General features: G+C 40.9%; 1 protein-coding gene across 1 annotated transcript in view; it reads left to right on the top strand.

The window, feature by feature from the left end:
• LOC106941637 (phosphatidylinositol 4-phosphate 5-kinase type-1 beta-like) overlaps positions 1–13,320 on the top strand; it is a 30,306-nt gene that overhangs the window by 6,085 nt on the left and 10,901 nt on the right. The window contains exons 2-4 of the mRNA XM_015024708.1: positions 11,365–11,451; positions 11,574–11,642; positions 12,875–13,005. Coding sequence (XP_014880194.1) covers positions 11,574–11,642; positions 12,875–13,005 — 200 coding nt within the window. The 5' untranslated portion in view covers positions 11,365–11,451. The remainder of the gene's footprint in view (positions 1–11,364; positions 11,452–11,573; positions 11,643–12,874; positions 13,006–13,320) is intronic.

Genomic DNA, 13,320 nt, shown 5'->3' on the forward strand with positions numbered 1-13,320 from the left:
TTTGTTTTACAGCATGAAATGTCTGAATGACTGCTCATCCAACAATGGTGATTCCATACTTTTTGCCAGGGGTTGTAAACTAGTGAATACAATATTGTAAAAACGGCATGTGTTCAGCAGTGAAAATGTAGTATAATAATGTATAGAACATCCACCGAAGCGTTTGACGTACTTGGGGTTGTAAAATACAAATCAAACCAGCCCGTATCAGTTTGGTGCTACAGATATATGTCTGTGTTTATCTTTATGAAACTCATTTATCATCCTCATTTGACTGAAAGGCTTTATGCCCACAATGTTTGAAAGGGAAAACATGCAAATTTCCATCAGGTCTTCAGGTGTGACACCCTTTGCTGGATGTAGGTAAAAATGCAGTTTCTTTATGAGATTTTATGCAATAAATTTTGATGATGTTTGGTTTTCTTTTTATAGAAAAAATAGTTTAGTTTGGATCTGTTTGATCCATCATCAAAGATGGAAAGAGTATGGCACAACTAATCTACCAAGGTTTCTTTTTTACCTAAGCTAATGGGTCAGACAAAAAAAGCCTCAATCATAAAAGCAGCAGAGGCTTGTGGCATCTCTGAAGGAGCTGCAGAGAATAACAGCTCAGTTGGGAAGGAAAAGTCAACCTTGCTCATTATCCTTAATGCACTGTTATGCAACATAGAGGCGGTAGCATCATACTGTGGGGATGCTTGTGCTGTTCAGAGACCCTCTTTATCCAATCTGACTTAGGCTGAAACATTTTGCAAAGAAGTCTGGGTTTCTAAATGTGCTAAGCTATTGGAGACCTGCAGCTGCAACTGCAGTAAAAAGGGTTTACAAATGATTGACTCAAAGGGGAGCTGCATAAAAATGCACAGTACACTTTGTACACGTATCATTTTCAGGGTTGGCTTCTTTCTTAAAGTAATAATAAAGTACAGTGACGTTTGAGTTTATATGGTGATAAGGTGGTTTGCATGTCGCAGTGAACATATGTGTGCACTCAGAGCGGCTTCCCATATGATTAGCAGCTGAAAGGCCATATCTATTATACGAACATAAGATCTTTTCTGTTCTTGAGCTTTGCCTGTCATTGGTCGTTACATCTGAAGACATCTATGGAGCTTCCCGTTCACCGGCGTAGCCGTTAGCATCTGCAGATCCTCTCAGAGGAGCCTTGTGATTTCTGGGTCAAAGAGCATTTGGTACATATCATAAGGTACCATGGGAACTCGGTGGTGATACAGCAAAAATAACAATATGAGACTTATTAAAGCGGTTACATAACCCACCAGCTTCCCTTCTGCCATTCCTGGTGACAGCTTGACTAACTGTCCACTGTGCTGTTTGGACACACATACATATAGTGTCTCGTCACATTCATCATTGTCGGATAAAAATGCCTCTCGGTCCTCTCGGAGGGAAATTCCACACTTCGTGATGTTGGCGTGCAGTCTGGCTAAAACTGAGGTCCTCTAGCTGCTGTCCGGTCGTCTCACTTAGAGCCGGTGATGATGCGCTCTACAAGCTGAAAACAAGACGGGACTTTCTGCTGCCCTCGACATGAATTTCGATTCATTTATTTCCACTTGAATTCAGAACATAACAGAAAACTGTTCTGCCAGAGGTCATCTTTGTGCAGGTCTGTTAAAGGCTATCAAGTGTGTTTCCCTGCTTTTAACAAGCAGGACGTCTCAGCTACCGGATCACACGGCTGGTGTTTCATTAACTAAAGAATTGTTGCTCAGGATATTTTATGAGCCTGACATGCAAATAGAGTAGCCTCTGTGGCTGACAAATCATTTGTAAATATGCTATATTTATGTCGTGTGAGCTAAAACCATCCCTCTCAGATGTACCAGCCGTTGTTAGAATTGTTACCACCTATTGGGTTATTAATTGCTAAAAGGGTTAGATGACAATCAAATTTAAGATCAAGTTGACCAGCTTCCTGTAGAGACCTGATGGTCTTTGGACGATCCACCTTTGTGAAGCACAGGGGTGAGCGGTGTATGAACTGATGAACTGTTCTCTCTTTTTTTCTTTTCTTTCTCCCCCCTCTCTCTCTCTCTGTGTGTGTGTGTTGTCTGTTTTATTGTCCTCACTCGTTGGCCAGCCTCCACTCATGTCAGCACATACCTCATACGGATCTGACTGCAATTTGCACTCAGTCAGGAGTCACAACTCTGGAATTAAGTCACTTTCTGTTGTAGGGGCTATTAGAAATTTTCTGGGGTTTGGTATCTTCCTTGGGAATTCACACAATCTTTATCCAAGTTATAGACAGAACCAAAACTAGCATGCATAATATGCAGGTTCTTCTTTATCTCTGTATTTATTATAACTTAGTATTACATGTAAGCAATGAACATTTTTAAAAATAACAAATTCAGAATAAACATGCATTGCCGATCACCCTGTCCCTCTTTCTACTCATCTCTCTTGAAAGGAAAATATGTCAAGTCAATAATTAAGAGTCAGTCGTTTCGCTTCTCTTAATAATTAATCTAACAGTGAGCAGCACCGCTGACTGAAAAAGGTCTCCGGCTTCACCTTCAGAAAGCTTTGGACAAATCTTATCTTGGGCGCTCCAGACTGAGAACAAGCTCCCATTATTACGACGTTATTGAATAACATCCACATATCCATCCCTCACTACCCCTGACCTTTCAAGTACGGCATCTGTGAATACACGAGGGCTCCTCGTGGGTTTGAGGAATTAAAGTTTATTCATCAGATGTTGCACTTGAGGTTCTGTGCGACCAGACTGGTCTACCCTCCAATTATCCACTTCTCTGTACAGCTACTTGAGCCCATTTCATTCATAAAAACGCACAATGTTTGATAAACTTTGATGCAGAAAATTAACAGACCTCGGGAATAAATCAAATTGTGCAAAATAGGGATAAGCCGGTTACTGGCACGTAGGTATATCAACCAAAAATGACATTTGTTGTGCTATTTTTGCAGTTTGAAGTTATTTTATTTAGATGCTAGAGAAAGTGCCTGAGTGAGTGAAGTTTTCTCCAACTGCATGAGACAGAGTGTAACAAGGTCTTGGTCAAGTAGTTGAAACAATGCACAAAGCTTTTAATTAATATTTTTTCTTCATACTATTAATATTAATAATAATGCAATTAGATTACTTAATGTAGAATATATGTTTAAGCATTTGTGCAGCAGTGGTTTAGAAATATGCTGCAAACACGATGAGCCGGACGTAAATCTGTCCAGTTTTCTGTCTGTCTCCTGTGTTGGTATTTATAACCAAAGTGAAGTGTGTGTGCTCCAGATTTGTTGGATCTTGCAGATTTTTTATTTTTTTTACTTGGCAAATCAAAGACAAAAACTCCCCCAAAATATTTTGTTGCTAAATATTTTAGTGGCCAGCAGTCACAGCCCTTTATGTAGTTTTTATCGTCTTTAGCCATCAAATTAATAAATGGGCTAACCTTTTCGTTTTGTACCTCCATGTTACAGACTCATTTTTAGCCACAAGCAGAGTATTTCATAGTCATATATTTAAATCATTGTGGATCAGTTTTTTTGTTGTTGTATTTTTATGAATAAATGTACTTTTTATGACTTATAAAGATAATTGGTAACACTTTATTTGAAGGGGGTTGAATAAGACTGTCATGACACCGTCATAAACATGACATAACACCTGTCATGAACATGAATAAGCCTTCATGAATATTTATGACTGTTGTCATAAAGCGTCATTCAGTAAATTATGACACTTTTAATACAAAGTTGACATTATTCAGAATGTCTTTGTTATGACAACTTGATATTAACCAATAAATCATTACGGTTTAAACTTTACCTTTAATAACATAAAGTTACCTAATTTTTAAAGTGCAATCAGTAATACTTTTATAACAAATTTATATCAGTAAAAGTGTCATGACATTCTTATTCACCCCCCTTCAAATAAAGTGTTACCAGATAATTTTTAAAAGCTCACAGTGTAAGACTCTGTAATGCACCATATCTCTACAAACCTGGTTCTGATCCCTGTTTAAACCAATTAACCCCTTCTGAACATTTTTGTCTTTTTATTAGATTACGATTTCATTTCAGGGTGACCCACTGCTAATGGATATTATTTACTATAGTCACGTAAACGCATTACGTTAATCTACGAGCAGATTATAAAGATTTAAATTGTGTGATGTCAGATGGGTGTGAAACGCACCGCTGGCGGCTGTGAATTGACACCCAGCGAGCCAGAAACGCCCACTGGCAGACAGCTCTTCTTCTATAACGTCAAAACAAGTTGGGCACAAAACAGCCAGAGCTTCAAAGGTGTGAAATGGCGCCAGGGGCGAAAAGATCAGAACTACTCCAAATTTCTCACATGCGTACAAACAGAAAGTTGAATCTTTTGAAGACCGTCCACAGACATCCGTGTGCAGTCCGGGATCTGTTTAAAATCCTCATTATTTACTTCAAAGCTATCCGTTCGATCTTAATGACCTCTGCTTGCCTGGTCTGGCCAATCGACTCACGGGCACCAGCTTTGAAAGGGTGAGGGAACATTGTCGAAGGGGGCCTGCGGGGACGCTTGGCTGGTAATTGTCCTGTTCTGAATCCCGGTCGGTCGGCTGAAGGCTGCTAGCTGAGCATTAAGCTGGCAGCCTCACAGGAATGTATATCACTCAGATATTTGTTGTTGTTGTTTTAGTCCTCCGTAGTGCCGCTTCTCTCCCTCCTTCCCTGCCGCTTCCCTTATAATGACGAAGTCTGCAGAGGCCCGCAGCTTGTGTCTCCTTTCTTGATGAAATGATTAACCTTCTCTTAGAATCATTGGGCCATTTCTGTTTACTGTAATACTTCTAGATAATAAAACGTTCTGTCTCCCTTGAGGATTTACTGAGGGAGAGTGGACCTTTGGACCCTGGAAGGGCCTGGCTGAGCTGGGAAACCCTGTCTCTTATTGTATTTGTGCCGTTTGTTTTGCCTGGACGATGACGTTGGGACACGAGGCTCTGCTGGATGCCTGGTGATGGATGTATCTGCTGTCTGGGGCGGGGGGCAAGGTCGTCATCTCTGAGAGCGGGGTGTTGTTCTCTATCACGCTCATTGGAGCTCCTTTTGTTTGCTTCTGTATCTTTAGGGAACATTGTCTTACTTTTTTTCCCTCTATATATTCCTCTCCCCGTGTTTCACTCAACACTCCCTCCCGCTCTGTTCCCTCGGATGAATCACGTGACTCTCTCCGGACACGGAGGGTCACCTCCTCCTTGCCTGCTTCCCATGCAAAGAGGGACTCGAGTGAAAGTGATGAATGATGATCTGATTTTCAAAAATACACAAGCTGAAGTCGCTGGGCACGCAAAATAAAATGAACACAATACTTCTTTAGTTGTTTAATTGTGTGCTAACCGCAGTTCTTCTTTTCTCTTCTGTAGGAATAACAGTAATGTTACCCGGTTTAGTGAGTGTTGCATTAACCATAAGAAAAGGAATGACTGAATATTTCCACGCCTTTCGTGTCACAGTTCCTCGTTGTCATCATCTTCCTCTCTCATGTTTACCAGTCCCACCCTCTTGCTGGGCCCCTTTTTTGTGTGGTTGTGTCATATTTAAAAGGTCAAATCCCTCTCCCCTCCAGTGCACACACACACGTACACACACTCTCACTGTATGAGTACCGTCAGTTAGCCTGGTCATTACCACAAGAGCCTAAAGCATAAGTGCAAAGTTTGGTACTGATGGGATTATCAAACTGTTTTGTGCTTAGCACTATGGATGAGTGAGTTTGTGTAGAAAAACTAGCCCCACCAGTAGAGAGTGTTTTGAGTGTGAGCGGATCTTCTTGTCCAACATCAGCGTCTGACCTTGTGAAAAGCTTAGAGGACGTAAAGCTGTTAATATCTTCAAAGGTTGGGCCAACATTATATTAAACCTCGGTGGATTAAGAATGGGATGTCACTCCTATGCACATGAAGGCAGACACAAAAATATAAATATTAATCATACAGGATTACATAATCTACATCCACCCTGGTTTTCTGGCCAATTTGTGAGTTTCTTGGTTCCGTTCTTTGCTTTAGTTAAGATATCTTAACGAAGCATGAACCTCAGGGATCCAATCAGGCAACTCCTCCCGCAGCAAGCCGACAGCGTTGGTTTCCCAAGAGATTTTTCCTTATTTTCCTCACACTACAATGAGGTAATACCCCGGGCTTTTTTTTTTTTTTTTTAAATTTGGCTAAATTAACAAGCTCTGCCACTTAACTTCAGTTCTGTTTGCTACTTTGTCTGATAAGCTATCCTCAGCCTCTGTTGGTGCTGTCTCAGACTTTTAATCACATTCACACACACACACACGCACACACAGACTTCATTCCAAGATCTGCAGTGCTGCATAGTGCCTGCTGTTAGTGGGCAGACTGTACCCTGAAGCTACGTCACAGCCTGTCCGTCAGAAAGGGGATGAAAACAAACAATCCTCCTAATGTAGTAAAACACGAAACAGATCGGTTTCATATGCTGAAGGAGGGAGCATATGAAGAGTGGATTTGATAGGGAGCGTGTGTTGAAGAGTGGATTTGATAGTTTTCTATTGAAACAGAAAACACACATTCATGGCTTGCAAACTCTGTATGGGGCTGTTCTTCTTTTGCTTCTTATCTTGGATTAGTCCGAACTGAACGACTCTTTCAGTTTTCAGCACATGAATCAGAATCTGCCTCCTGTAAGAAAGTTTTTGTGGTTGCTGGAAGAAGTTGACTCCCCACACTCAAAATCCATCAAGATATCATAATACACTTTGCAAATACCTCACATTCTTGGCCTGATTAATCAAAGCGTGTGACCAAACACACACTCCAAGTCTGCCATTTTACCATTCAAAGTTATTTCTCTCTAAATAGTATTTTTGTTTTACCATGATACAAATCCAATCCATTGGCTGCTGCCAATGCTGCAGCAGCCAATATCAGACTGAAAATCAGAAAATGTAAATTGCAGCCATAGGCTTGATCAGTTCATCTCCATATATAATTGTATTGCTCATAGTCTGAAGAGACTCTTCTTGTTCGTATATTAAAACAAAACAAAAAAAAAAGAAAGAAAGAAATTAAATCAGGAGATAATGCTGGTATTTCTCCGTCTGGTATTTCAGACGGGAAATTGACCGATCCACTTCCCCTCAGGATGAGCTAAGATGACAGCATGTGTCTTCTTGGTTTTTCTCCACTGAAATCCTTTTCTCTTTGCTCATCTAACGTTGTGGTAACAGATTGTGGGGGTCACGGCAGCCAGACGGCCTGATCCTTAGTGCTCTGCCTTGCTGTCTCAATATTGATTCATCATTTTGTTTACAGTCTGCTGGAGTAATCCGATATTACTGTTTCTAGGGAGTGAAACAAAGCAGAGGAGGGAAAAAAAAAAAGAAAAAAAGAAAAAGCCTTTGGGTTTGTTTGTATCCTGGTGACTACAGGAACCTCTGTGATTGAATACGTCTCAGCTCAGATGTCGCTGTCAGAGACGGTTAATTTCATAATAATTGGACTTTATTTGGTTTGTGTCGTTGGCAGACGGCTCTCGTCTCCTCTCTGCATCAGATTTTTGTCTCCCAGACTGCCTGACTACGGCGGTGCTGCTTGACTTCCACCGACCGGCATCCTTGGCAGTACCCTTGAAACCATGGAGGAGATATAGCATGAGAACGAGTGTTTGATCTGCGCTCAAGTGGGCCTGTTTGCAGGAGGAAAGAATTTTGGACAAGGGCGTGGGACGAGTTATAGTGGAGCTGTCTGTGAGCGGAGTTGTCCGCAGTGAGGAATGAGCCTGTCGGTTCTTATGGGACCCAATTAGAAGAAAGCACTCACAAGACAATTTAAAAGTGCAAAAGAAAAGTGAGTTAAATGTCAAGAGTACATAGTCCAGGTTATTAAAACACGGTGAATTGTGTTTCCACAAACAATTTCCACCGTGTACAACACAATTTCTTTGTCCAAGCAGAGCTTGTTGTTGATTCTTCTTTTGACTGCAGTGTGGGAAATAAACACTTCATCTGGCTAGCATAGCTGCGCAAAAGGGAATATTAGCGGATAAACTGTATAATAAACAGGATTAGATTATAAAACATACATATGCCAAGCTTTAAACATCCCAAAGTGCACCGTTCAACTCGTCTTCTGAAAACGGAAAGAGTGCGGCACAGCTCCAAACCTACCCAGATATTGCTGTCCACCTGAACTGATAGGCAAGAAGCACATTCATCAGAGAAGGAGCCAAGAGGAACATAGTGACCCTGGAAAATCCACGGCTCAGGTGGGAGAACCTGTTGACATGACAACTGTGAGTTAGGCACTTCATAACTCTGGCCTACATGAACGAATCGCCATTGTTGAAGGAAACCTACTGGGAATTCCGGTTGCAGAAGGTTCTCTGGTCAGATGAGACTAAAGTTTTTCCAAAATTATTCCTGAAATGCAGAAAGTCATGTATCATTTCTCCTCCACGTCACAGCTGGCCTCTATGGAAAAGTTCAAAGGGAGTGGATACGTTTGCAAGCTACTGCAAGCTAATATGTTTTTAATTTTTAGGCATTCATAAACAGAATCTCCTTTGTATTAATCACTTGGATCTGTTTCGACACTTGGTTCTCATCCAGACCACCAACATCTCCTCCACAACATAATCTGTCCAAGACAATGATGCGACGGAGCCGAGTCTCGTTTCGTTTGACTTTGTTTCTGTTTTTTTCCTTGCCGTTTTCCAACGTGCCTGCGTTGTTTGCTAATGGTGTGGATGGCAGGAGTAAGTCACGGCTGGTTAAGATCATCCGTCCATTCGTTTCACGTCAGCGTGTTCATACGTCCGCCTGCCTTTTGTTATGAAGTGAACGGGAGACCTGCTGTTTGTTCGCCGCAGCTGCAGGCCTCGCATGGATCCTTCTGGAAACAGGGTACTGGAGCGTCCAGCTGGGCTGTGTGGGGTCAGGTGAGGGTAGTAGGAGGGGTGGGGGCGGGGGATGCGCACAAAATGGTGCTCAGGTCAGGGCAGCTCTGAGAGCCGGACTCATTAACATTCCTCAGCTTCAGAGAGCGCCAGGCCAGTCGGAGCGAATAATGGTTCAGGTGGATCAACACATCATTACCCAGATTCACCTCTATTGACACAGCTCATGATTGATAACAGGATCTCATTATGTCTTCTCCGGCTTCAGGCAAATGTTGCATCAGCGTGTTGCCTTATAATTGACGGAGTCTTGTTTTTTTTTTTTAAGGGGGAAAGAAAAGATATAAATGATGCAAGTTTCCAAACAGTGATGGATTAGTTTGCGCCTCTGGCCAAACTATATTTTGTTGTGTTTATAGCAACGGAGGAGCTGGTCCACAGATAAGAATTTATCAGGAGATGAGCGCTCATGGTGTCGGCTGCATTCTTTTTTTAATCTTCTTTATCAGTGCATGAGAGCCTGCATTCATCCAGAAGGATACATTGGCTCTATTTTAAAACACGTTTTCACCAAGAAGGAAGCACGTTTAGGATTTCATTACGAGAGGCGGACCCGTCAAAATTTGATGGTTGATTTTTTTTTTTAATCAGTTTTTTTTCCATATTTTCTTAAGAAGATCCGATTTCTTTTTAAGAAGTTTACTGTAAGAAGGATTCCAAAGATTTTTTTCCCTCGTTACGGCATAAATGATTATTGTCCATGTGTCGTTGTAAAACAAGATTTTACTAATGTTTTAAAACTGAAAAATTGATTACGGAGGTGAAGTTTTGAACTATCTTTAGCACCTTAAATAAACATTTAGCACAGTTAGCATAGCTAGCTTAATAAAAATGGCAGCCTAAGATTCTTAAAAGGCTGCTCACATTTCCAAATCCAGCATCTTCAAAGAGCGAGAGAGGTAAACACGTTTTTGCTTTACTTATTCAGCCTTCCTGTTATCAGCTGGATATATCACTGTCTTGAAGAATATAGCTAACCTTTAGTACTTTTCCCTCAGTCAAACTTTTACACTGAAGAGTGTTGCCATATTTTATTTATTTATTATTATGTTAAGCATTTGGTCATCAGAAAAAGATTTACTTTTGAGTTTCTGACTGGTCAGTCTGATCAAGCTGAAAATCTGCTGAATCGGATCTCCAGCTTACATCTGTTATCATAGTTACACTGTTTTGTTTTGTTATTTTTTTTTTCCAGAAAGCTTAAACAAAAGCATATAAAATGAACTAATTACTTTTATTTACAACACACAATGCAACATTTATTCCTACTGCTGCAAACAATAATAATGTTACAGTAATAATGATGTCATCTTTAGCATCTATCTGACTCTTTGACTGGGCTTTTCAAGATGACAGTTCAAATTTGTCCAATTTATGAGACAGATTCAAGTGTAGGAACCTTTTTTTTTATAGCAACAGGTGGGGGAGGGGCACAGTGGTACTCTACAGTTCACACTATTGTAGAAATCTCTGCCGTTTTCTCTGGCATCTATATAACAGGATTTGAAATGAAATGTGAAAATCACCACTTTTTAAAAACCTGGGTACCGTCATCTGGCCCATGTCGCAGGATAATATCCCTAAAGATTATTTTGGACTCCAGAGCTCTGCAAAGGCTTTCACTGAGATGTGCAGCGGCTCTGAAGGTGATGTGACCGCTGGTCACAGAACGGTTGGCCGGACTGAGGACGTGCCGCCAAACGCTGATGAAGCAGAAAGTCATTCAAGGTGCTCAGGTCCTGTAGGTGCATTTAAATGCAGGTGATGTGGCAAGTGCAGATACGCCACAGCTTTGTCACGCAAAGTCCTGGCTTAACCAAGATTTCTGTGAAGCTTTTCCAGCCTGCAAGACCGATTTGCCTGCGATACGGACACCGAGGTGCGATTTTGTTTAGTCACGTCACTCTGCTGTTTTTTTTTTGTTTTTTTTTTCTCCTTGGAAAGTCAAAGAGCAAAACAGGCAGAGTGGGTTGGGCATGGGGGGTGGGAGGCAGCGGCAGCGATGGGAGGGGAGCAGCAGACAGATGGGAGTGTTGCGGCTCAGGAAGAAGTTGCTTGTGCTGTCAGCATAGTGAAAACTTTCGCCCCTGAGCTCTGACTCATTAACCGCAGCTCTGCACTTCAATGAGATACAGTTTGAACCGTTAAGCTGCCAAGCAGGATTGTTTTGTTGCTTCAAAACAAGACTCCAATAAAGAGTTACTACACACAAACAAGCCATTGGGAATGATTTCTCACGTCAAAAAGTTATGTAAAGCAACAGGCCTAACTACCTCTGTCCTAAGCTTATATTATTACCTTCAGCTTGCTTTTCCGTGCTGTAATGCTGAGTTTGTGGGTGATGTTTTGCCTCTGGTTTTGTTGCATAATGCTTTCCCTGTTCCTGCTCTCTTGTAGAGACTCTCCTGATGATTGCTCAGCCTAATAATAAGGAGGTGTTGTCCTGATTGCTGTCGGTCCAAGCACTGCTTATCTGTAAGCAAGGTAAGTTACCCTCGTGCCCTTACAGAAAGGTTATTTATTATTAATTTGAGGTTATGTAACAAGCACCAGTCCTCTGTTGGCAACGTAGCAGGTTTTGATTTGGATCCGTCTTTGTCCTTTAGATGTCGACCACCTCTGAGAACGGGATGGAAGGGCCTCGCGCTACGAGCCGAGAGAAAACCTACAAGAAGGTAAAGCCGGTCAGAGCTTTGCTGCGCTGCGGTTTATTTCCTTATTCTGATCGCAATCAACCTAATTCTGGTAAACGCTTCAGTTTTAGAGCCGCTGTGTCCAAAGCAGCTTTACTTCTGAGGAACTTGAGTGGGTTAAAATGTCCTTGTGCTGCAGCACATAATGTCCTGACCCCTGTTAGGGCTGGCTGCCAGAGACCAGTCAAGTGCTGGTCCCACTTGTTTTCTTTGCTTCTTTTTTTCCCCCTGTAGACGTCACTGAGAGTGGCAGCATTTATAAAGATGTAACCATAACGTTTCCTGTAGCACAGCAGCTGTCTTTGTCTTTGTTTGGTCTGCATATGTTTTGTTATTTTGACCAACCATTTGACAGGAATATTTGTTTCTCAGCTTATACCCAACTATTTTTGGTTGGGTTTGGTGGTGTTTACATTTATTTGCATCTTCTTGTTGCACTACAAAACAATTGTATTCAACCCGGTTTATTTATACGCCACCGGTTCAGAGCAAGCGCTGTCCAACGGCAGTTTACACACAAACGCGTCCAAGTTGACATACACAGAAATATATGGTCACAAACACATGAGAGGTTATTTAATTTGGTGTTGTCTTTAGTCTGAAACACACTGAAGCAAAAACAATAACAGAAATATTCCCACAGCAAAATGGTGTCATGTTGTCACTATGGTGTTTTATAATTGTTTTGATTTCAATTCCAGTTAATGATGTTAATTACAAAAAAGGAATGTTTTTTTTTATTTGTTTTTTTTTTTACAATTTTCTCCACTATTTGTTCCATAAGAACATCAATAAATCATATTTGTGTTTCGTAGAACAATTATTTCAGAATTTTCAGAAAGTATTACTGAATAATTAGATGTAGACAAAGTAATTATCCACCAGTGATGAATGTGTCTAAAACTATTTTCATACATTTTCAGGTAGAGTAACTTTACCCTAAATGTTTTTTTTTTTAAATCAATTTACTTCAACAGGAAAGAAAATCAAATTTTAAGAAATAATTGTTTTAAAATTAAATTTTAGCACAATTATTTCTCCATCACATTGCTTTATTTTAGGGATTTTTACACGTCTTTACCAAGAGTGGCAGTAAATTTGTAGAGCGCTGCAAATGTCTGCAGGGCGTCTGCTCCGGCAGGGCGACGTTTTAATCCTCGCTATTTTAGCGTTCCAAATAAACGTGCCGTTTTTCTCTCTGTTTCCCCGTCCAGACCACGTCGTCGGCCTTGAAGGGAGCCATTCAGCTCGGCATCGGCTACACAGTGGGCAACCTCACCTCAAAGCCGGACAGAGACGTTCTTATGCAAGACTTCTACGTGGTGGAGAGCGTCTTTCTACCCAGGTCAGTGGTGCACGGAGCAAAGTGGTGCACATACGTACGACGGGTGATTCCAGAGCAGCGGCATGAGTTTCATCAAATCTCAAGGTTATTTCACAGCGGGAGGCCGTGAATCAGAAAGCCGCTTCATAAAAAGCAGCTTACATGTAGGTGGAAACAGCCTGAAACAACTGACTAACATCTGCAGATTTGTTCTGCTTCATTTGCCCATTAAAAAAAAATATATATATATATATATATATATATATATATATATATATATATATATTTTTTTTTTTTTTTTTTTTTTTTTTGGTTTTTTTTAAAAATAAAAAAAAA

The sequence above is a fragment of the Poecilia latipinna genome, unplaced genomic scaffold, assembly GCF_001443285.1.
Source record: "Poecilia latipinna isolate Pla-1442-1.1 unplaced genomic scaffold, P_latipinna-1.0 Scaffold3782, whole genome shotgun sequence".
In the NCBI taxonomy this organism is placed as follows: Eukaryota; Metazoa; Chordata; class Actinopteri; order Cyprinodontiformes; family Poeciliidae; genus Poecilia; species Poecilia latipinna.